This window comes from Budorcas taxicolor, chromosome 18 (genome assembly GCF_023091745.1).
Source record: "Budorcas taxicolor isolate Tak-1 chromosome 18, Takin1.1, whole genome shotgun sequence".
Classification (NCBI taxonomy): domain Eukaryota; kingdom Metazoa; phylum Chordata; class Mammalia; order Artiodactyla; family Bovidae; genus Budorcas; species Budorcas taxicolor.
In genome coordinates this window covers 23,329,273-23,355,356 of record NC_068927.1, presented here as the reverse complement: position 1 = coordinate 23,355,356, position 26,084 = coordinate 23,329,273, and the positions used below count along the sequence as shown (strand labels likewise).

At 34.9% G+C, this 26,084-nt stretch overlaps 1 protein-coding gene across 1 annotated transcript in view; it reads right to left on the bottom strand.

Annotated features, from left to right (window-relative positions):
• The window catches only part of CHD9 (chromodomain helicase DNA binding protein 9), a 127,636-nt gene that overhangs the window by 81,138 nt on the left and 20,414 nt on the right, over positions 1–26,084 (bottom strand). The window contains exon 2 of the mRNA XM_052655339.1: positions 6,374–6,705. Within this exon, the coding sequence (XP_052511299.1) occupies positions 6,374–6,705 (332 nt within the window). The remainder of the gene's footprint in view (positions 1–6,373; positions 6,706–26,084) is intronic.

Sequence of the window (26,084 nt, the reverse complement as noted above, 5' to 3'; positions counted from 1 at the left end):
AAACAAATTGCCAAAACCACACGTCTAGTAAAAGACAAAGTCTCCTTACTCCTACTCTGCTATTTTCAACATATCTTACTGATTTTAAAATAAAATGATACTAAACTTCAACCAGTCACTAGATAGTTTAATATCAATAAATATACTTTAACGAATAAAGAGGATTATGAAACTACGTTATGTTTTAGAAAATGCCACGGTTAAAGTTTGTTGATTTCTGAACAACCAGAGATATCTATTGCCTGTACAATGACAACTGATAGCCATAAATGTTATCTGAAGGAAATCAGATGGTCCAAAAGTAGAAGAAATAAGATAAAGTCAGTTAAGTAAAATACCCAATTACCAAAGAGCATTCCATTCCTCCATGATGAATTACAGAAAGTTTACTATGTTAATTCTAAAATAAAATGTCATTATAGGTACAATTTTCAAATAAATTGATAGTCTGCTTTTTAGAAATGCCACAAAGTAAAGCAACAAAGTAATACAGACTATAATGATAATAAAGACTTTAAGCAAGTTTTGTTTTTTAAAACATTAAAAGGATCTGTTATCAATGTTAGCAAACTGCAGCAACAAGTATCCAGGCATGTAAAAGAACTAAATATCAAAACATAGCTTGTTTTCAGACAGCAAAGGGCAATTTCAAACTAAGTATAAATCTGAACTGTTAATTCATTTGAAACACATACTAGAAAACCTCAGTGTTTACATACTTGACAGTTATATTTGATTTTCAGATGTAATTGATACACTCATCTAAATCCTGCCCACGTGTTATTAGTAGAAGCCATGTAACAAGCTACATTCTACGCAGTGTCAATCTGTAATTGCCCCCTGTAGATCCTCTCATTGCAATAATTGGACAAACAATGAATCTTATCCAATTTAGTCCATTTGTTGTAATTAATGCACCCAATTCATCAAACATAGAGGAAACAAGCAAAACTACTATTTTACATTATAATTTTCTTTTCTTTGTAAGCCCAGTTGCAGGCACTGGGGCTATTTTTAAAATCATCAGATATATACATGTGTATTTTTTTTAAGAAGAAACATATTTAACTTGATGAAATTATTCCAGTTTAAAGTTCAACTCAAGACTCTAGCTTAAACTTTCTTGGAAAAAAACAATTAAGTTTTAAAACGGTTTTTAGTTAATCTTTAAATTTATGAAAGGAGGACTGTATTCGAGGTTTTTAATAACGTGGATTATAAATTACTTCCTGTTTAGGGAATTCCCTGGAAATTCAGTAGTTAGGACTCTGTACTTCCACTGAAGGGGGCATGAGTTTGATCCCTGGCCGGGAACTAAGATCCAGTACATCATGTGGCATGGACAAAAAATAATACTAAATAAAACAAATAATCACTTCCAGTTTAAGATTGGGCATCAAGTTTTTCAAAATGTTTATTTCACTGAGTTGTTTCATATAAATAGTCACTAAGGTCCAAGTATTAGCTAATCATAGTCAGTATATTTATCAGCATAGTTTAATCCTTATTCTTTAAAAAATTTACTTCCCTTCTTTAAAAAAAAAATTTATGCTTAAAAATACTGACAAAATAGGAAAATTAAAATCAGATACTATAGTGTCTCTAAAGTACACCTTTCCTCTACATATTAACATCTATGAAATCAAGATTCACTTAATATTCAAAGGTATGCCATAGTTTTAACTGTTAATATATTTTTTCTGACACATAAAATAAAAAAAATAATAGTGTGTCATAATCAATGACATTTTAGATTAAATGAAATAATCGCACATTATTTGCTAGTGATAAACCTTATAATACATCTTATATAAAGATGTATGCATTAAAAATGGACTTATAAATCTTAAATTCATAATAATATATAAAGTATACATTAATTCTTTCTGCAGATGAATACTTCAGATTTTCATTGAACTTAAGTTTAGAAATAGTCAAATCAATAAAACATTTTATCTTCTTAGCATTTAAAAATTATAGAACTTATACAGTCTACTAATGGCATGATTAACAATTAAAAATACATAATAAATTTATACCACACATTTTTGAAAGTGCTTTCTTAATCATATGCTGAGAAACATTTAATTAATACATCTGTATTTTATCCTAACACACACTAAATTCCTACTACTCTGAATGTTTGCAATCAGGGTCTCAGTTGTTACTTCCTGTGACATGTGGTGTAGCTGACTGAGCAGGCATGAACACCCACCCCTTGGCAGTAGAAGGGTGGCGTCTTAACCACTGGACCACCAGGGAAGGCTCTCATTTGTTATTTCACTAACATGCAATATAAACTGATAATTCCCAATTTCTGCTGATTCCTCTTATTTTCCCCTCAGATTTTGTTCATGATTTTCCCCTTATATTATTATTTAAATGTGTGTCTCTCTCTAGACACACATATGGATATACTTACATGTTTGTTTTGTTTAAAAATACAAACATACATATATATGTATATGCATAGTAGGTAATTAATAAATATTATTTTGCTTATCCCTTCTTGGGCGCTCAGAATGACAATCGCAAAGAAGGGCACAATGTAATTTCCAAATCTAATTAAATGTTTTACTGTTTTTCTTTATAACATGACACCCTTAATTCCAACTTGCTTTGATAAATATTTCCTAATTTAGATGTTTTCTGCTTTATCTAAAGAGAAAAGCTACTTCTAGCACTTGTTAACTGCCACTCGTAACAACAGAAAGAATAATTATGAGTAATACAAAATAGGTTTTTTTTAACCCTTAATTGTGAAGGTTTTACCTCTACTGATATAATTTACAGGGCTATACGAACATTTTTAAGTGTAAAAAACATTCTACTTGTCAGTCTGATCATCTAAAGCAAAGAAGTAAAATAACTGACAACATGGAAACATAGTTTAAATGTCAAAGCTATAAAACATAATAAACCTAAAAATGCTTCAATCAAATCTGAAAGCAAGCTATAAGAAAATTCTACTAGAAGTCTTAGAATGAATTTATTTTAGAATTTACTTTATCACTACTAAACCATTAATTTTGTCCCTGTGACTTAATGAAGGATTAGCTTGCCATTTCTGATTTTAACAAACCAAATGCAACCATTTGGCATCATTTAAAATTTAATCTTCAATTGATTCATTCTTTTCATAAAATTCATTCCTTTCCATTCATGGAGCTTCTATTAGGTAGCAAAGATCACTAAAGAAATACGCACTCTTCCATTTGAAAGGTGGCTTTTTATAACCTGACTGCCAAGATCATGAAAAATGTCAAAGCAGTAAAAGTCCTATACCTTACTCTTGATTTTACACCTGTCATTTCCATTTTAACTCACATTATCCCTTCCATATAACCGTGTAATTCCTTTCAAACTCCAAGCACGTTTCAAAACAAAATTCACCTGTCCTAAATGCCACTCTAGCTAATCTGATAAACAGAGGCATACAAATAAGAAAAAAATATTAGTAAGTTAAACTATTCTCCTTCTTTTAGCAACTGTTTCTGTTTTCATATTGTCTGCTTGATTTTTAAACTCATCTTATTCAGGAAGAGAGCCTTAATAGAAAGAGAACCTAGGCAGATAGGTGAGAACTTAAGTTTCAAACAAGGGGCATAGCTCCTGGCCTTGGGTTTTTCCTTAAATAGCTAAATGCTATTTATGTTTTCAGAAAATAACGGCTAACATTATTTATAGGTATCGTTCTATATGCTTTAAATGTTATTAAATCATTTCACCCTCAATATAACACTATAAGGCAAGCACTACCATTATCCTCATTTTATGTATGAGTAAACTAAAACTTGGAGAGGTTAAGTATTTGTCCAGGGCCACACTGCTTTATAAGTGATAAAGGGGGAATGTGAATAAGTACATCTGGTTCCAAAGTCAAAGCACTTAACCTCATTATCATACTGCATGCCCAGTCTAACTCAGAATTGCTGTAAAGATTAAATGACACTATATCAAAGTCTCTGAAAAGGAAACTCTATTCCTCGTATTTAAAAAGATTAATCTATGAAAGTGACAGAAAAAATACAAAGGTTTCACAGAAGCAGAGGCAGTATTGGTTTTCTTCAGATTAGTCTTAGTATATAATAATTCCTAGATTATATGATACCACATATGTGCATTAAATGAACAACTGACTATAATCATAACTTATTATTTACAAATTTAGTTATTTTTGAAATTTATGTTTCATTAATGAGCATTCATTAATGCTCATGGTTAAGTTGCAGCACACACTCCCTTTAATTTTATCTGATATAAATCACCTGATACTAGCAAAAGTTCGATTCTTTTAAAACGAAGAAAAACAAAACCTTTACAAGAAAATATTTAATACATCATGAAATACTATTAAAATGATGCAAATAAACTTAACTATTTAAAGGACAGTTGGTTCTTCACAAAAAATTAAAAACTCAGCAAATTCAAATAATACAATGTAGTGGGCTAACTGGAAAGCACAGTAATGAAATATTTCAAGTGACCATTACAGAACTCCAGGTTGTATATGAATTTCATTTCCATCCACGCTTTTTCTTCCAACATGAAAGTAATCTTTGGTTGTCTAATAAAGATGATCAAAAACCTGCTGCACTCCCAATAGCTTAATAATATATGGGCAAGCTTCAGTTCTACTTGCGGGCAACTTATAAATTCCTCACCCACTTTCAGCAACTGATTTTTCTACCGCTTACTCAATACCTGACCATGGAAATATCTTTCCAATACAATTCTGACCTCTTCTCACAAATGCTATCTCTATAAAACAAGTACTAAATTGATCATGCTGTACAATATTAAAATAATTTATCATTACTAATCTAGTTCTAACAAAAATACAAATATCACAGACTAATATATTACTATCCCCTACCATATTAATCTACACTTTTAAAAAATCCACGTTTTTATATTATAATTTATTATTTCTAATTTCCCTTTATATAGTTTTTTTTCTCTTGAACCAGGTTCACCTGTTATCTTTTCCTTCCCTCTAGTTATCCTCCCATCCCCCCATTTAAACTTACTGTAACTCTTGAAGGTTCTCTAAGGTTTCCTCTTATGATTATTTAAAATATCCTTTCAAATAGTACTACTACTTTGTCCATATCCCTGTACAAGTTAAAACTGGAATATTTTAATCACAGCAACTTTTAATACATTAAAGGATTATATAAGGGGTTTCATAAATTAAAACTAGACAAAATATTGAAATAAGATGCCTTCATTCCAAAACCTTTAAACATAAAAGGAACAAAAATCTAAACTTCAAATTTCATGTTAGCTATCTGCAAATAAAATATAAAATCAATAATATTAATTATCTCTCTATTATACCAACAGAGCCCACATTATTTAAAGATTTGGACGGAAAGACTTCATGACCTAATGATATAACTTAGTTTGATGGTTGCACTTAAAATGCTATGAATAAACTGTTATAAAATTTAGTTCCGAATATCTATATAATATATAAATGATTTCTTAAGCAAATGAAGATTTTAATAATAATGAAATTTCTCCTTTACTGTGTACTCTTCTATGTGGACAAAAGAAAATTAAATACGTTATTAAAATTTCATATAAAGCCTTCAAAAATAACCCAATATTCCCATAAAAACAAGTCTAAACTCTGTTGGCCTTAGATTAGTCTTACCCTTGCATCCCTTGCATACATAAAATAAACATACACATAAAACAAATAATAGTTATTACATTTTATTTTTTGAAAATAAGTAGTCAAATAAAAAACACCTAGGATTAATGTACCCTCCAAAAGCAATTCTTTATCCTTATAATTCTCTTGGAGCATTAATCCTCACCTGGCCTCTTTATTACATAAAGTAAATCAGAAAGACTATAAAGAAGTAAGTCTGTAAGAATTGAGAGCTGCTTATTGTTGACTTAAATGGTCTTAGTTTCCTTGCCATTCCATTTATTTCAAAGTTGTGGGTTTATGAGAAAATATTATATTTCATGTTTCCAAACTATAAAGTACCCAGTGAAGTACAACTAAGAGAGAAATAAATCTATAATTATAAAGAATTTCAAGGTGCTTTAAAATTTTAAATAAACTTGGAACTGGCACAGCAATGTGGATTTTTTTTTTCTTTTTCTGTTTTATATATAAAATATTTTCCTATTCTAAATTCTTTTTACTAACAAAAAGGTATGTTCACATGTCAGTAAATTTAGTAAAATTCTGGAATATTATTAATACCTAATTTATTCAAAAAGGCAATGAGGTACACAACTTAAAACTCCAAAGTGAGAGTAAACACATCACACGCAAATCAAAAGTAAAAGATTAGACAGACCGTGCTTTTACAAAAACTTCAAAGGAAGAAGATTTAATTCTTAATCAACTCACCCAATTTTTGTCTTCTCTTTTAACTTAGAACAAGTTTTTGTTTTTTTGCTCTCTTTGTCCTTTGGCTTGGATTTCATCCTTCTTCCTTTCTTTTCCTCTTTTCCTTCAACTGAAGCACTAGGAAAGTTTTCAGGGCTCATTACTCGTGGAATATTGCGTTCCCCTCGCTCCTTCGCTTTTGCTATGGCCTCTGATATTATACGATTAGCCTTTTCTTGCTTGCTTTCTGATTCCACCTTTTTTCTCTGCTTCTTCTCGGACATGATCCTCACCTGGGTATTCTGCAACTTAGTGTATGTCCCAGAACCATCACTCTTCTTGGAAGATGGAGGCTAGAGAAATCAAAATAATTTTTACACAATATATAAAAGTACATTTAAACAATTAACACACACAACCAAAACTTTAGAATTAAGCTTACAAGAAGTAAAATACATAAGCAAATATGTGTGTTACAGTTTAAAATTAAAACACTTTGCTGATTTAGATATTAGTCTAGGTGTAAAATAAAAAGCCGAACTATCGCTTTTAAAAATGAAGATTAAAGAAGGGTAATACAGATTCACCGATATTTTCATTGCATTCTTAATTAGCTGATTCAAATTTTGTCCTATAAATACAGCTAATCCAAATTAAGTCATATAAATATTCTGGGCATTTGGAATAAGTGTCTTCTTTCCTCTTCATTCCAGAACTCTGAAAATTATTAGCAAATTTAAAATATCAATTTTCATTTAGAATGACTACTCCCCATAGTTTATTATGATTTTTAGAAAAACAAAACCTCTCTGCTTTACAAGAAACTGGAACTAGAACCTGAAACCATTTAAATCATTTTAATGTGCAGTCTATGCAGCAATATAGCTAGTTAGTAGACAAAACCATACTAAAAATTAGAGAAAGTTTTAGTTCTTCTGTGAAAGAGTTAAATGAGGATTTTTTTCTCTTTCTATATCATAGTATTTTGCTCAAGCAATTCTGGAAAAAAACAAATTTATAGTTTCACGTTAAAATTATTAATATTTTAGCAATATCACAGGAAGCAAATCAACAGCATTTAAAAAATAATATCCTCTTCAAACACACATACATCCACATATTCTTAGATCACAGTTTTGTTACATTCTTACCCGTAAACATGCCTCTGACTACAGCAAGGGAAAAAACCACCAGGAATTTCCAAACACATTTTCATGCTGATTCCAGTGTGCTTCACTGGATATCTTTTCTATACCTGCCTCATCAAAGGTTTCACAGCAGTGCTACAGCACTGAGAGAGGAAGGAGGGTTTAGAATCGCTCACTAAAATGCCACCTTAAGGCCTACAGGCTATAACAAATAACCAAGACGCGAGAAAACAGCAACAAGCTCAAGATGGCGATGCAGTACGACTCCCGCAGCAGCAGCCAGTAATAAGGAAGGTTATTCAATCCCATTAGCCTTTTAGCCCAAAGAACCCCTCCTCCTCCCACTCATTCAGGCTTTCACTTACCCTTCCTCTTGGCCTCTTCACTGAAGACATTTTTGGCGTGAGACAAAGGCTTGCCCTCTGCTTTTTCACCACCCCAGGCAGTGCTCAAGAAAAAAGCATTGAAAGAAGATTCCTAAATGGCCTATTTAGCAAGCTGCAACCAAGAGATGCACAACCCTCCACAAATACACATTGTGATTTATCAACACATTTCTGCCTTGGCAAGTTTATATCCACTGTTCATCCTAATTAGATATGAAAAAGGCGTAAACCCCTCCTAAAAAGCTGAGTTTCCTCAATAGCTGTAAGCAGATAGCCAGATTCCAACAAAGCACAGAAAGAAATGAATGCACAAAGCATCAAAATGCATCAGCATGAATATTAGAGATGTCGTTAAAAATACTGACTCCTTCTGCGGAAGTAGGCCAGCAGATGGTGCTACCAGTTATTATTCCATTAGACTCTGCAATTTAACCCCCAATGGACTGTTCTTCCCTCCATGAAACATATTTAACTCTCACTCTACCATTTCCTGTAGTAAAGTTTTTAAAAAATATACGTAAAAACTTGATTTCAAAAAATTATTTGAAAACAAAAACAGTAGTGAAGTGGCTTTATGTAGCTATCATCATTAAAAAAAGAAAGTCCAATGCAATTTTTACCAGAGAAAAATACTTTTCTCCGTGATACTCTAAAATATTTAAAGCATAAACACAGCTGACGAGGCGTGAAGGGTTAAAGAGGAGGTCATGCAAATGGAACACATAACAAGTCACTTCTCTTTAAGAAATTAGATAAGGTCTCTCATTATTCTCCTAACAAAAAGCTAACAATGTTATTTTTACAGAGAACTGAATCTATTTTTATTTAAATTCTAAAAAGAAGCTTAAGATTTTCAAATGAATACATAAGATCTGTCTATAAAGAATAACTAATCCTACTTAAAATTTTCTCTTACTTAAACCTGAATTCATACATTAATTTATTTTCCTAACCTCAAAAAACTCCTAAAACATTCCTGACCTTTACTCTCCACATTCTGTTTCAACTAAACTGTTGAGTTTTTCATATAACAATTTGAGTTTTGGTCCATTGCTAAAAATAAATAAGTAGCAAGTCCTCCTGAATTTGATAATTAATACCATTTTTCTCCTATAAAATATTGAGACTATTTTAGTAGAATGAAATACCTAAAACAAAATTTTCACTGTTTCAAAATTCACATTTACCTCTTTCATTAATGCCATTTTTTCAACTGGTCTTGGCAGATCATCTGACATCTGCATCAAAGAACCTGTTTTTAGTTTTCTTTTTTTCCTTTTAGGCATCAAAGCTCCCGAAATGGAGCTACATTATATGAATAGTATCCGAGAAAGACTAAAGTAAAGAGCAGGAAAGGATATTAAAGGCATAGGATCATTAATGGCAAGAAAAGGATCTTAGTAACCTGAGAGGTCATCTATGTAAAAATCATAATAACCAATAATAATGGCTAACCCCAAATGCTTATTAGGTGATAGGCACTATTCTAAGCATTTTACATGTAATAATCAATTCAATCCTGAATAATAGGGTAATAGTGATAATGGAGAGGAGTAGCAAATGGGAGAGATTCTTACAGTAGTATTTCAAAATGAGAGACTTAGGGGCACAAATAATTTTTTAAAATAATAATAAGAGCTAACACATTTCATCCTTACTATGTTCTAGGCACTATGCCTAATATGACATACACATGAACAATGTGGATTTAAACTGCCTGGGTCCACTTATATACAGATTTTTTTCAATAAATACTACAGTGCTACATAATCCACTACTGGTTTCATCCAAGGATGTGGAACCATAGATATGGAGGAATCATGAACTGCAAATATGGAGGAATCACATAAAGGGAAAACTGACTATAAATTATAATTGGATCTTTCAGTGAGTCTCTAACCCTACACTGTTCCAGGATCTACAGTACAGTAACTCAGTTAATCTTAAAAACAACCCTATGAAGAAGACCAAAATTCAAAGAGATGCATGCACTCCAATGTTCACTGCAACACTATTTACAATAGCCAGGACACAGAAGAAACCTAAATGTACATCAACAAAGAAATGGATAAAGAAGATGTGCTACAAATATACAATGGGGTATTAGCCATAAAAAAGAACAAAATAATGCCATCTGGAGCAACATGGATGCACCAAGAGACTGTGATACCCAGTGAAGAACGTCAGACACAGGAAGATAAACAGCATATGAGATTGCTTATTGTGATCTTAAAAAAGGGTACAAGTGAACTTATTTACAAAACAGAAGTAGAGTACATGTAGAAACAAATGTATGGTTACCAGGGGATGGGAGCGAGGAATAAATGGGAGGCTGAAATTGACATATACACACTCCACTGCGGCCGCTTAGTCACTAAGTCCTGTCTGACTTTTTGCAACCCCATGGACTGTAGCCCACCAGGCTCAGGCAAGAATACTGCAGTGGGTCACCATTTTCTTTTCCAGGGGAGCTTCCTGACCCAGGGATCAAACCGACATCTCCTGCTTGGTGGGTGGATTCTTTACCACTGAGCCACCTGGGGAGCCTCATATATACACTACTACATATGAAGGAGGTAAACTAATAAGAACCTGCTGTATAGTATAGCGAACTTGACTCAATTCTCTGTAATGGCCTATATGGGAAAAGAATCTTAAAAAAAACTGGATATATACATAAACATATGTATAATATTTGCTGTACACCTGAAACTAATGCAACATTGTAAACTAACTATACTCCAATAAAAATGAAAAAAACAAAAAATACTCTGTGAGATATACCCTCATTTTATAGCTAAGGATTCTAAGGCATAGAGGCTTCCTAGGTGGCGCTAGTGGTAAAGAACTTGCCTGCCAATTCAGGAGACCTAAGAGACACAAGTTGGATTCCTGGATTGGGGAGATCCCCTGGAGGAGGGCATGGCAACCCACTCCAGTATTCTTGCCTGGAGAATCTCATGGACAGAGGAGCCTGGCAGGCTACCGTCCATAAGGTTGCAGAGAGTCAGACATGACTAAAGTGACCAAGCAGGCACGCATTAAGGCACAGAGAAATAACTTGCCTGAAACCACACGGTTACTGAAAGATGGAGCAGGGATGAGGAGGCAGAAAGCCTTATAATGGAAACCATGCTCTCAACCACTGTATAATACAAGTAAGTTTTATATTTGTATTGTAAGTTACATGGATTGGTTCAAATACCAATATATTACAGAGACTGGTTCAAATTCCCTAAGTTATAGAGATTAACTTGAATACAAAAGAAAGTAAATGACTTTCTCAAAATTGCAGAGATACTAGTAATGAAGCAAGAAACAAGTTCAGTTTTTTCCAGTCCTCTTTCCAAGATGCAGAAATAAACTATACATGGGTGGGTATGGCTGACAAGCAGGAAGAGTCAATACTTGTTTTCTAGACCAAGTACTAGTACAGGAGAAGATAAAAGAAACAGGAAGTCTAGTTGAGAAAGGGCACATATGGGTACATGATTTAATTCTTTTCACACTGAGCTTGAAATGGAAAGTTTGAGTAATTGGAAATTTGGGACTAGATCCTCAGAAACAAGTAAGGGTTGGAATATAAGATACAGATTTTTTTTGCCATTTTCTTTCAATATCTTAACTCACTGACACTATTCACAGAACCGAGGGTGATTTCCAAAATATCTCACTTCTTCTACAAAGTTTCTCAACAGATTCTATTACTCGATTCAAAATCCCATTTAACGATGAATCTTAACAGTAGACAATCAAATATTTATAATCAAACATTCTGTCTACTATTCAGTTCAGTTCAGTCGCTCAGTCATGTCCGACTCTTTGCAACCCTATGAACCACAGCACGCCAGTCCTCCCTGTCTATCACCAACTCCCAGAGTTTACCCAAACTCATGTCCATTGAGTCGTTGATGCCATCCAACCATCTTATCCTCTGTCGTCCCCTTCTCCTCCTGCCCTCAATCTTTCCCAGTATCAGGGTCTTTTCAAATGAGTCAGCTCTTCACATCAGGTGGCCAAAGAATTGGAGTTTCAGCTTCAACATCAGTCCTTCCAATGAACACCTAGGACTGATCTCCTTTAGGATGGACTGGTTGGATCTCCTTGCAGTAAAAGGGACTCTCAAGAGTCTTCTCCAACACCACAGTTCAAAAGTATCAATTCTTTGGCACTCAGCTTTCTTCACAGTCCAACTCTCATATCCATACATGACCACTGGAAAAACCACAGCCTTGACTAGATGGACCTTTGTTGACAAAGTAATGTCTCTGCTTTTTAATAGGCTGTTTAGGTTGGTCATAACTTTCCTTCCCAGGAGTAAGCGTCTTTTAATTTCATGGCTGCAATCACCATCTGCAGTGATTTTGGAGCGCCCAAAATAAAGTCTGACACTGTTTCCACTGTTTCCCCATCTATTTCCCATGAAGTGATGGGACCAGATGCCATGATCTTAGTTTTCTGAATGTTGAGCTTTAAGCCAACTTTTTCACTCTCCTCTTTCACTTTCATCAGGAGGCTCTTTAGTTCTTCTTCACTTTCTGCCATAAGGGTGGTGTCATCTGCATGTCTGAGGTTATTGATATTTCTCCCGGCAATCTTGATCCCAGTCTGTGTTTCTTCCAGGCCAGCGTTTCTCATGATGTACTCTGCATATAAGTTAAATAAGCAAGGTGACAATATACAGACTTGACGTACTCCTTGTCCTATTTGGAACCAGTCTGTTGTTCCACGTCCAATTCTAACTGTTGCTTCCTGACCTGCATATAGGTTTCTCAAGAGGCAGGTCAGGTGGTCTGGTATTCCTATCTCTTTCAGAATTTTCCACAGTTTATTGTGATCCACACAGTCAAAGGCTTTGGCATAGTCGATAAAGCAGAAATAGATGTTTTTCTGGAACTCTCTTGCTTTTTCCATGATCCAGCGGATGTTGGCAATTTGATCTCTGGTTCCTCTGCCTTTTCTAAAACCAGCTTGAACATCTGGAAGTTCATGGTTCACGTATTGCTGAATCCTGGCTTGGAGAATTACTTTACTAGTCATTTTAAAACTATATTATATATTTGTAAGTATATAAATACATTTAAAACTATACTTTAAAACTATATTCTCATGGAACATCAACGCTGAAGTGTTAAGTAACTAATCATTTTTAATGTAGGCAATTTCCCAATTTATACAAATATACCAAAGGGTAGTTAATAATAACTTTTCTCAATGTTACAATTTTTCTTTTTCGCTCACATAAGCATTCAACAAATTCTGTCCAATCTGCTTAATTGTGCTGTTCTTTCTCTCAGTCCCAACAGCTCCTGATGTACTAATTTCCCACTCATATGGTTACAGTTATATAGGAAAATATTATCTGTAGAATATTTATTATCAATAATATTTATTAATACTTATTGTATGTTAATTGCTCAGTCGCGTCCAACTCTTTGCGACCCCATGGACTGTAGCCTGCCAGGCTCTTCTGTCCATGGGATTCTCCAAGCAAGAAAACTGGAGTGGATAGCCATCCTCTTCTCCAGGTGATTTTCCCAACCCAGGGATCAAACTCTGGTCTCCTGCATTTCAGGCAGACTCTTTACCATCTGAGCCACCAGGAAGCCCAAATATTTATTATTAAATAGGAAATATATCAAGTCTTTGGGGGTGATAGAACATCAGGTTTGCAGTGCACTCTCCAATTCTTTACAAAGTAACAGAATTTTTTTGTATTTCATTTGTGATTTCTCTGTAGGTTTGTCACAGTTTCAAAACACAACTTACAAAAAATAAAGGCAAAGGTCTTCCTCCCCAAGGATTGAGTATGCTAAATGAAAAAAAATACATAAAATACAAATATTTATAAGAACAACAAGTCATAGCAAATCATAAAGATTTGATATATGTGACATATCAATTATTTTGATAGCAATTGGAAGAATATACGTAAGACCCTGGATGTCATATTTCAATGTTCGAGAAACTCAAGGATTTATGATATAAGTGTTTTTCAAACCATAGAGCATGACCTAATAACAAGTCATGATATAAATTTAGTGGGTCCAGACTAGTACTAAAACACTGAAGTAGAACAGAATGAAAAATAGTGGTACCCAGCCTTTAGGAATGCTACCTCTTAAAAATTAGAAAGTTTTAATACCACAGTTACTCCTCTTTTCTTTCATGAAAGAAGCAGAGAGATGTGGGTAAGGAGTTAGAGACGTTAAAATCTGAGTGGGAACTCAGTTCTTTCTCCTCTTGGTAGAATGATTTCCCCACATACTGGCCCATTCTCAATTCATCCATTTCAAATATTTTAGTTGCATACAAACAGTTAAAAACTTGAATCACCAGTGTGTAGACATGAATGGAAATCAAAAATCTTCAAAAAGAAGGGGAGAATGGTCACATGACTACCATACATCTACTATTGAGCACAGGTTCCTTTCTTAGGGAAAAATATAAAAAAAATTAAAGTTCTATTTCACACATTTTTACAACAATACAAAGGAATAAAGTATCTCTAACAAAACTGATATAATTCTTTGGTAATAATAAAACACAAAATGAGGAATTTTCAACAACATATTTAAACTGTATTATAACTAAAAACCTTCTAACTTTTCTCAGAAGAGAGGACTCTCAGGTTTCAGGCTTTGGGGATGAGGTGAACAGAGCTTCCAATGGAAGAGAATATACAACAGAACAGAGATAATGAAACTTGAGCAAGACTGAGTTTTACTGCCAAGAGACAATACAGAATAAAAGAAGAGAACCAGTAGTGCAACCCAAAACATAAAGTTTTGAATAGCTGGAGATGAAGAGGAGTCAAAAGAAGAAAAACAAAAAGAAAACTACAAATGGTAAGGTGAGTATCACGAGTGTTGAAATGGAAGTCAAAAGGGAAGAGTTAAAAGCTTTGCCATCAAAAGGAAAGCAAAGGGACTTCCCTGGTGGTCCAGTGGTTAAGACTCTGAGCTTCTACTGCAGGGGGTGTAGGTTCGATCCCTGGTTGGGGAACTAAGATCCTTTATATGTCTCAGCACAGCCAAATAAAAAAATTTTTTTAAATAAATAAATGTAAAGTAAATATCTGAAAGCAATTTGATATTATAAACCTAACTTAGAAGGCATTTTAGTTTTGTTAAACTGTTTATAGTAAGCCAGGATGCTAGTTTTTAATATTTTTATTTTAGGATGAATTATATAATTATTTCCTTAAGTATTCATATTAAACTAAACTCTAAAAACAATAAATTTATAGTTAATTTTAATAATATGTATCAAACACTAGTGATAACTTCTTCTGCATTCATTACATAACATTATTTCCACAAGGTACCAATAAAGGCTTACTGTTAATGAGAAAAAAAAAGTCAGGAAAAATTGATCCAAATTATTACATCCAAGTCTTCTGAGTTTTACCCATAGATTTGTTTTCAGAGTTTTTGATAGATGTGAGGCAATTATTTTATTGTGTTTTCTTTACATCTGTGAACTCCCAAGTTCACAAATTAGAAGGCTTATTCTTGTGACTTGTGCTAGTATCCAGGTTTCCGCTTTTACCTAATGATGACATTCTCTTTTTTTTTTAATTGTCGTAAGTCCTGAATTTGACATTGATTAGGTAATACTATTGTATTTCATTTATTTTACTCATCCACATAGTAGTTAAAACAAACAGTAGATACTCATGAAAAGTTATTTTTTTTTAATAAAAATGTATTATTATGTGACAAGAAATACAGAGAGTGAAAACATGTCAGAGCATACCATGGAAATGTACTCAGCAAAATTCAGAACCTGGAAACTTACGTGGAAACTTTAAAGACAGATGGCTCAGTTTCTTTACAAAGAAACTATAAGAAACAAAGTGTAACCACAGATCAAGAGACTTAAGACTAAATGTAATGCCAAAATTTAAAAAAAAAAGAAAAGAGAGACTCAAAATTCATATCAACTGAATGCAATGTGTGGCCCTTGTCTTGATACAGACCTGAGAAAGTATGTAATACTATATTTGTTAATACTAGGGTACTTTAACTTTGATCGGATATTTGATTATGAAGGAATAATAGTTATTAAGTGTGAAACTAATTTTAAAGTTGTGTTTTAAAGCAAAAACCTTTGTCTTCTAGGTATATAAACTGAAATATTTACAGATGACATAATATCATTGAGGTGTGTTTCAAGATAGTTGCTGGAGGGGGTGGGTATGATAGCCCTAGGGTCATCTAGATGAAAAATTGCCTATAAACTGATGGCTGTTGTAGCTGAGTGACAGATACTCTGATTTTCTGTACACATGAAATGTTATATATAAGAAATTTAAACAGTTATATTCTGGGAATAACATGTAGTTTGGCATGACAAAAAAACAATGCATGTGGAAAAATGATAAGCAATTAAGACAGAAAGGTAATGGGTTAGATTATCAAGTGTTGTAAGTTATGCTAAAATATCTGGAGTTCATGCTAAACTGAAATAGGGAATCAGTAATTGATTACATACAGAGAAGTAATGCTGCTGCTGCTGCGTCACTTCAGTCGTGTCCGACTCTGTGTGACCCCATAGACGGCAGCCCACCAGGCTCCCCCGTGCCTGGGATTCTCCAGGCAAGAACACTGGAGTGGGTTGCCATTTCCTTCTCCAATGCATGAAAGTGAAAAGTGAAAGGGAAGTTGCTCAGTCGTGTCCAACTCTTCGCAACCCCGTGGACCGCAGCCTACCAGGCTCCTCTGTCCATGGGATTTTCCAGGCAAGAGTACTGGAGTGGGGTGCTGTCGCCTACAGAGAAGTAATAGGACCAGATTTTTACATTTAGGGTTGCTAAGTGGTTTCAATAAAAATATCAAATATTTCATGAAAACTTTTTTGTTTACAAAAAGGTTATACATGATATAAAAACAAATAATATTTAACCTATTTTACATTAGTTTGCGTTGCTTTTTCAATGCCATATTGTTCAAAACTTCGTCTTTTTGTTTCCAAACAAAATTATATCTTAAACACATTAAACCACAAAATTTCATCAAGTTCCTTACTGACAACATTAAATATACTGAATTCATCAGTCCATAAATTACTAATGACACTAAAAGCTGTTCTCAGCATAATGTTGTGATGAAAGCAAAGCGCTTTGGATTCAGCCAGCCCTGCGTCCCAGTTTCATCATCTGTAAAATGGGAATAATAACAGTGTCTACCTTCTAGGGCTATGGTAATGCTAGTAGAGTGCTTAGTGTGGCATCTGGCACACAAATACTCAGAAAGGTCAGCTACTGCTGTTACTGCTGTAATGCGATATTGTGCCCACCTCACTGCATCACCGTATCAGGCTTTACTGGGATGACAGCATGTCTCACAACTAACTGGTACTGTTACCTTTGATCCCTTGGTTAAAGTAATGTCTGCCATGACTATCATAAATTTCTCCTTTTATAATTATTAAGTATCTTATCAGACTATGCAAATATCTTGCCTCTCGTAAATATTTGCCTAGTTATTTTAGCTAACACTGATGACTCCTGCCTTTAACAATTGTTATTACTGTGGTTATTTGCCTAATGGAAAATATTTATTTCCATCACTCCTTTCACATCTTCAACTGGAATTCTACTACAAACGAACGTTGCCTCTTCTCTTTATCTATTCATTCAGTCATTCACTTATTCAATTATTTATACCTGCATAGACTCATGGACTGGTATAGACTTATTTTATTCTATGGGTTATAATCTGATAACATGATTATTTGTTATTCAGATTTTTCCAGCTTTGACCATTTAGAGCTCCTTCAAGTTGGTTCCTAAGCTGTGTTTACCAGCACCATATTTTGAATACTTCTTTACTTTTTGGCACTGTAAGATATTTCAGGTTACTGGTAAGAATAGTTTAACCAAGTGGTTGAGGTAGAAGCCATATTACAGTAGATTAAGAAGTAAATGGGAAGAAAGTGACAGTGTTAAATACTTTTCTTAAATAAATGAAGGGAAAATGGCAGGCTACAGTGGAATTGCAAACTTGGGGTGTTTACTGTATAAGAGAGAGAAAAAGAAATTAGAGAATGAGTTTCAGCACAAGTACAAAATTTAAAGCCCTTTCCATAAAAGCAACTCAAAATTATCATACCACTAACAAAAAATTAAAATATTAGGGCTTCCCTGGTGGTTCAGTGGTTAAGAATCTGCCTGCCAGTGCAGGAGTTACGGTTTTGATCCTTGTTCCCAGGAAGATCCCACATGCCTTGAAGGAACTAAGCCTACTAAGCCCATGTGCCCCAACTACTGAAGCCAGTGCTCCACAACAAGAGAAGCACCACAATGAGAAGCCCAGGCACTGCAACTAGACAGTAAACCCCTGCTTGCCGCAACTAGAGAAAGCCCGTGAAGCAACAAAGACCCAGCACAGCCAAAAACGAAAATAAAGAAAATTATAAAAAAGAAGAAAATGAAAAAGAAACTCTATCAAAAAAATTAAAATATTATATATAAATATCACTTGGGTAAATAATACAAACTTCCCACAGCATCTCTTCTAAAATGCTTCTTGTTCAGTTGTTCAGTCATATCTGACTCTTTGCAACCCCATGGACTACAGCACACCAGGCTTCCCTGTCCTTCACCACGTCCCGGGGCTTGCTCAAACTCATGTCCATTGAGTCTGAGATGCCATCCAACCATCTTGTCCTCTGTCGTCCCCTTCTCCTCCTGCCTTCAATCTTTCCCAGCATCAGAGTCTTTTCTAATGAGTCAGTTTTTCACATCAGGTGGCCAAAGTATTGCAGCTTCAGCTTCAGCATCAGTCTTTACAATGAAGGTTCAAGACTGATTTCTTTTGGGACTAACTGGTTTGATCTCCTTGCAGTTCTAGGGACTCTCAAGAGTCTTCTCCAGCACCACAGTTCAAAAGCATCAGTTCTTCAGTGCTCTGCTTTCTTTATGGTCCAACTCTCACATCCATATATGACCACTGGAAAAACAATAGCTTTGACTAGACAGACCTTTCTTGGCAAAGTAATGTCTCTGCTTTTTAATATGCTGTCTAGGTTGGTCAGAGCTTTTCTTCCAAGAAGCAAGAGTCTTTTAATTTCATAGCTGCAGTCACCATCTGCAATTATTTTGGAGCCCAAGAAAATAAAGTCTGTCACTGTTTCCACTGTTTCCCCATCTATTTACCATAAGATTTCTTGAATATGTTAATTCAAAAATAATTTTCCTTCCCAAAACTTTTCACTATTTCTTATTTGACTTCACAATATTCCTATTAATAAAATTATTAAAATTAATCAAATATTAATTATTCCTAACTGCAGATGAAAAAGTTCAGGCATAGACAGGACAAATATATATCACACTGAAATAACAGCAAAGTTCAACTCTTCTGCTAAGTTACTGTCATAGATGACTACTGATCCAAAGTCCATAAAGCATTACATTTAAGACAATGAATGAGGACTCAGTAGACTTTCCAAAGCAGGAAATCCATTTGCTATTTTCTATTTCTTCCAGATAAAAAGAGAGACTGAAGTGTGGTAGAGGCAGTCAGACAAAACCCATGGGTGAAATACACTCTTACAGCCTCGAGAAAACCTGATACAGTAGAAGGGAAACAGCGTAAGCAAATTAACCACCACACAGTTGCATAATTTGGTGGACAACACTAATCATCACATTCTAAACTCTTTGGACAATATTTTCAAAGGTATTAATAAAATAAATACAAAGGGAAAAAAGAAACAACCCTCAAATCCTTAAAGAGGAGATTGAGAACCGGTTATGTTCAAAGACACTGGTTCTTTGTATATAAAGCATTATGAAAAATCAATTTTACTTTCAGAATTCTGAGATATTTAAAAAACTACTTGAACACTCAAGTAATTACTAACATAAATAAAAATGATGGTAAGGGGAGGCTAATTTAAATACATTTGCAATAAGGAAGAAATTTTAAATAAGGTATTTGAATTTGATTTACAGCTTTAGGCAAGAGAAAACCAAATATTGAAGAGTAGCTATATATAAAAAGTCAAAAGCATTTTAGAAATCACAAAATATATTTAATTTCATCATATTAAAATTTCATCTTGCAGAATGCAAAGGAAGTTGTGAGAGAAACTGCATTTCTGGATGTAACTCTAACCACAAGAGAAGTTATTTGTGGAAGTAGAAGTGATGGGAATTATATGAAAAAACTAAACATGACCTTTTCCACAACACGCTTAGGCATACTAGCTGTGTGTCATAAATGAAGGCCTTTTGATGTTAAAGAAAAAAAAGTATCATCATATGGCCTGAAACTTACAAAAGCACAAGACAGATCAATAAAGTCAGGAAATGGAGTTCAGCAAGTCAGGACTCAAAAATCAAATTCTAACAATTCAATAAGAAATGATTCTAACAAGGACAGATGTAGTGTATCTAAAAATACTGGTTGCAAACTTACCAGATTTCAAAACGCAGAGTATAAAAGACAGAATTAAGAAGAATATGAGAGGCACTGACCTGTAGGAATAGCGCTGGGAAGTTCACAATGACTTAAGGTTTTATAAATGATAAAGGGCAATTAAAAACGTTCCATTGACTGCTTTAAACAAGAAGGTTAGGATCTTGGGGACACAGTGTGGGAGGGTGGGATGGCTAGGAAAGGAAAATCAGGGAAGGAAGAGGGGACAGATGCAAGAGAACATAATTCTTCAAGTATTACTACACTCATGTCCATACTAAGTTTCAAAGCGAGTAATATTTAGATTCATGAAGGGTTTAACTCCAACGCTAGGTCTGAACCTGGCAGAAATCATGCTACATTTCTTTTAGGAACAGGAAGGAGCAAACCTATGCATGTCAACTGAGATCTTCCAAAATCTAACAGAATCTACCTCCTCAGCTTGCACATAGCCCCTCCAAATGAGTGAATATTTTCAGCTTAAATCTGTGATCTGGTCAATCTTCTGGGTTCCTCTAGCCTTTCAATTCAGCTTAAGATCTCTTCAGCAAACCTACCATTAATTCTTAATTAGCCTCCCTCTCAGATCATACTCAAAAATGCTGATGAAAAAAATCTTAAAAGGCCAAATCTATAAATGGGTATTCTTGTGAGCATGCGTGTACATGCACACACACACATATACAAACACTACCACCTACTTAAAATAAAAAGGCAGGGAGAGAAAAAGTATGTTCAACAGTTCATGTGAAAAATACCAGGAAATTTTAGCTCACTGTAAACTAAATGATATGGTATAATGAGCTTGCCAAAAAAGTAAATGCAATCTTAGACTGCACAAACAGGAAAGAAGTATAATGAACAAGGGAGGTGATAATTATAGTATACTCTAGTCTCACCAAAAGAAATGTATTCTGTTTGGAGTTTAAGAGGAACACAGACTAGATCACTCATTTAAGACATATTATTTGAGTACATACTACCTACCAGACATGCTGTTTAAATACCAGGAATAAAACAGTAAGCAAGATAAAGCCCCTGATCTAATGGAGCTAACATTTTAGAGAAGGAGATAAGCAATTAGGGGAAAAAAAATCAGGTAAGGGTAACGGCTATGCCAAGAATGAAAACAGGATGATGGGATTAAAACTGATGGGGTGACTATTTTAAAATGGACTCAAGGAAAGTCTAACTGAGGAGACCACTTATACTGAAATCTGAATGAAAAGAAAGAATTAGCAATGCAAAGATCTGAGGAAAGATGAATCAAATTATTCTAAGCAGCTTTGAAAAACTAGCAACAAAGCACAAAACCCAACATTCTGATTTTTATCTTTTAAAAATCCAAGTTTCCCTATTGGATAACATTTTGCACCAACTATACTATCCTTTCCAGTCTGTACTTCTGGAGACCACTCCATGCAAGAGAACCTCAATTCTTCTTCAGATCTTATCTGTTCAGGTCCTGCAGTTTTAAGCTGGTTCCTTCTAATAATTAGCCATCACTATTTTCAATGGTCTGATTTTCAGAGTCAGGATTTTTAACTATGAACTAAAATCTCATTACAACCCATCAGTTCAGGGGCTAGCCATTAACATTCTTTATAAATGTAGTGGACTAGTGTTTTCAGAAACACTGGTTACAGCTTAACACACACACACACCCCTACATATATACATTGATAAACATTAAAAAACACACCTATGCTGGGTCACAGTAAAAATTTTTGAAATACACAGTTCTAAGAGGTTAATGAACGTTTCAATTTTATTTCATAGGGGTTCAACGCAGACTCTTCACTTAGGGTTGGAGGGCTTTGAGTCACCTGGTATTAGTCTACCTGGAGGATGGGATCAACCACATTGGGCAATTAGTTAATCAATCAAAGAGAGAAACAGTTATAGCTATTTAATGGATGTAATAAAAATAAAAACTCTGACCCTGAAGCTCATGTGAGCATCGCTGATTAACAATATCCAATGCATACTGCCACACATCCAACAAAGGTGGGACCACCAAAGAGAGCGCTTTGTTTGAAACCCTCTGAAGCTGCCTATGCATCCCTTCTTTCGACAAGTTTTAACCCACAACCACAGTCCATGTGGTCACAAAGAGTCAGACAAGACTGACACACACATACACACACACAACCTATAACCTCCCCTGTAATAAACTGTAACCATAAGTATAACAGTTCTTCAGCGAGTTCTGCTAGCCTATTATTTAAACTAAGGGTGGTTCTGGGAACCTCCAGAATGTGTAGATGGTGTCAGAAGTAAAGGCAGAGGCTTCCTTGGCGGCTCAGTGGTAAAGAATCCGCCTGCCAATGAAGGAGACTCGGGTTTGATCCCTGATCTGGGAATATCCCACATGCTGCAGAGCAACTAAGCCCACGCACCACAACTACTGAGCCTGTGCCTAGAGCCCAGGAGCCCTAAGTGCTGAGCGCACACGCCCCAAAGACTGAAGAGCGAGCATCCTAGAGCCCACGCGCTTCATCAAGCCACCGCACTGAGGAAGGCCATGCACTACAACTACAGAGGAGGCCCTGCTCTCCACAGCCAGAGAAAAGCAGTAATGACGGCACAACAGTAACAACCCGGCAAAACCAAAAATTAAAAATAAATAAACTATTTTTTTTTAATTAGAAGAAAAAATGAAGGCAGTCTCGGGACTATGTTAGCTTTGCAGTTTATTTAACTCGTGAGTAATACTCTTAAATGAAAACAAAAGTTTGATGAGAAAAATGAAGAGATCTTGATCTGACAACTATCTTCAAATGTTAACCTACTGCAAAGATTTTCAAGTTTTTCTAAGATGTGTAAAACTAACAATGATTCCATTCTATTAAAGGCCTATCTATATGAAACCTGGACTGAGAAAACTGTTTCCTTAAATATTCCTATGCAAATCTTAAAATTAAAAAAATTTGTACATAAGAAAATATCAATATGCCAAGAAACTCAGTAAAGAATACAGTAGATTTAGCTGTTTTTACAATTACATATAAATCTGCAATTATCTCAAGATAAAAATGTTTAATTAAAGAAGATAACTTAGGCTTTCCTAAGAGCTCAGAGACAGTCTCCTTCTGGCCTTGAAGAAACAAGCTGCTGAGTCCTACAGCTGCAAGGAAATGAATTCTGCCAACAATCCCGTGAGCTTAGAAGAGGGTGTGAGTCTTCTATGAGATCACAGCCCCAGTGGACTCACTGGATACAGTCTTATAAGACCCTAAGCAGAGACACCAGCTAAGCTGTGCCTGGACATCTGACCCAAGGAAACTATGAGATAATAAATGGACGCTATTTTAAATTACTAAATATGTGGTTGATCTGGCACTAAATTCACACACCCTACAACTGAACATTTACTCCTGGGTACACACTCCACATAAATACACAGAAAGTTCAATCACAGGCAAAACTAATCTATGAACATGTAAGTCAAAATAGTGATTACCTTTAGGATGAGGGCAAGCAAGACTAGTAGGAGGCCTAAGGAGATTTTTAGGATTGTGATAATGTTCAATTTATTGATCTGGATTGGTGAAGTAGATGATGATGAGTCTCTGAAAATTTACCAAACTATTTACTTATAATTTGTGTACTTTTCTGTATGTTACACAACAACAAATTAAAAGGCTACAACTCTGAAAGTGCCTACTATTTAATCTTACTATCATTAATCTAAGTAAATAACACCCAGATATTTAAGAAAAAAACCATCTGTTCTAATCCATTGATGCCTTGACACTAAAAACAAATTATTTTTCTTTACTCTGTTAGCATGGTATTTAGTGTTTTTTATCCAAATAAATAGTAAAAAGTAAAAAGGAAATATTATATATCTCCTCCAATACCAGGAGAAATCTATAAGATACTGAAAGACATCTAAGAGTTTACTTCAACCAATGTAATTAGTGATGGGGGAAGGCAAAGAAATTTTTTAAAACCTACAATCAAAATGTGAAGGTTTTAAACAGAAATAGGAGAAGGCAATGGCACCCCACTCCAGTACTCTTGCTTGGAAAACCCCATGGACAGAGAAGCCTGGCTGGCTGCAGTCCATGGGGTCGCTGAGTTGGACACGACTGAGCGACTTTACTTTCACTTTTCACTCTCATGCGTTGAAGGAAACGGCAACCTACTCCAGTGTTCTTGCCTGGAGAATCCCAGGGACAGGGGAGCCTGGTGGGCTGCCGTCTATGGGGTTGCACAGAGTCGGACACGACTGAAGCGACTTAGCAGCAGCAGCAGAATATTTTAAGTCTATAGTCATTTTAGATTGTTAGCATTTCTGAATAACATGATCATCTTCTTTTTCCAGTTATTATCTCCAATTTCCAAATACTGAAATACTTTTTTTTTTTAAGTTATATCAATAACCTTGAATTTACTGTTCTAGTTGTTTGGAGTGTCCTTTCTCTAAAAGGTAGCCAAGCAAACATCTTATTCAAAATTCAGTGTAGATATCAATCATTTTTACAACATGTAATTTTACTGCTATGTTTGCCAAAGCATATTGTAGTTATTTAGAAGTCAAGGTCATATTTGATTTATACCTCTAAAACCTAGCCAGCTTTGGTACAGTTGCATCATCTATGCAATGAGGATAATCACAGTATCTATAGCTATGACAAACCTATACAGTATATTAAAAAGCAAAAACATCACTTTGCTGACAAAGGTCCATATATAGTCAAAGCTATCATGTACCAATGTGAGAGGTGGACCATAAAGAAGGCTGAGAGCCAAAGAATTAACGCTTTCGAACTGTGGTGTTAGAGAAGACTCTTGAGAGTCCTGTGAACTACAAGGAGATCCAACCAGTCAATCCTAAAGGAAATCAATCCGAATATTCATTGGAAGGACTGATGCCAAAGCTGAAGCTCCAATACAGTGGCCACCTGATGCAAAGAGTTAACTCATTGGAAAAGACCCTGTTGGTGGAAAAGACTGACAGCAGAAGGGGATGACAGAGAATGAGATGGTTGGATGGCATCACCGATTCAGTGGACATGAGCTTGAGCAAACTCCAGGAGATGGTGAAGGACAGGGAAGCCTGGCATGCTGCAACCATGAAGTCACAAAGAGTCAGACACAGCTGAGCGACTGAACAACACAATGCCCATGTATGCAATCCAGAAAGATTTTACAGATGAGCCTGTTTGCAGGGCAGGAATAGACACACAGATGTAGAGAACAGACATGTGGAAATGGGGGGAAAGGGTGGGCGAGACAAATATTGGGACAGGAGGACTGACATATAAACACGACTGTGTGTAAAACAGACCGCTGGTGGGAACCTCTGTACAGCACAGCGAGCTCAGCTTGGTGCTCTGTGGTGACTGAGATGGGTGGGATGGGGCAGTGGGAAGTGGGTTCAAGAGAGAGTGGATATGCATATACATATACCTGCTTTACCTGATAGTAAAGCAATTATACTGCAATTCTTTAAAAAATAAGAAAAAAACATTCATTTCTATTTTTTTATCTTTTCAACCTTAAGAGAGATTTCAAATAAATAAGGCAAATATGAATATATATTTAATCTCATTTCATGAAGATTAGCTTATTTTCTCTATGTTAAAAATAGTGTGTAATTAACCATTAACAATAAAAAGAAAATAGTGACTCTGGAGTTAGGCAATCTTGGGTTTAAAACTTCTTTCTGTTACATATCAGCCATGTAACTTTGGGCAAGTTTGTTAATCTTTCCAAACTATAGTGCCCTCATCCATAAAATGTGTATAATACTGGCACCAGC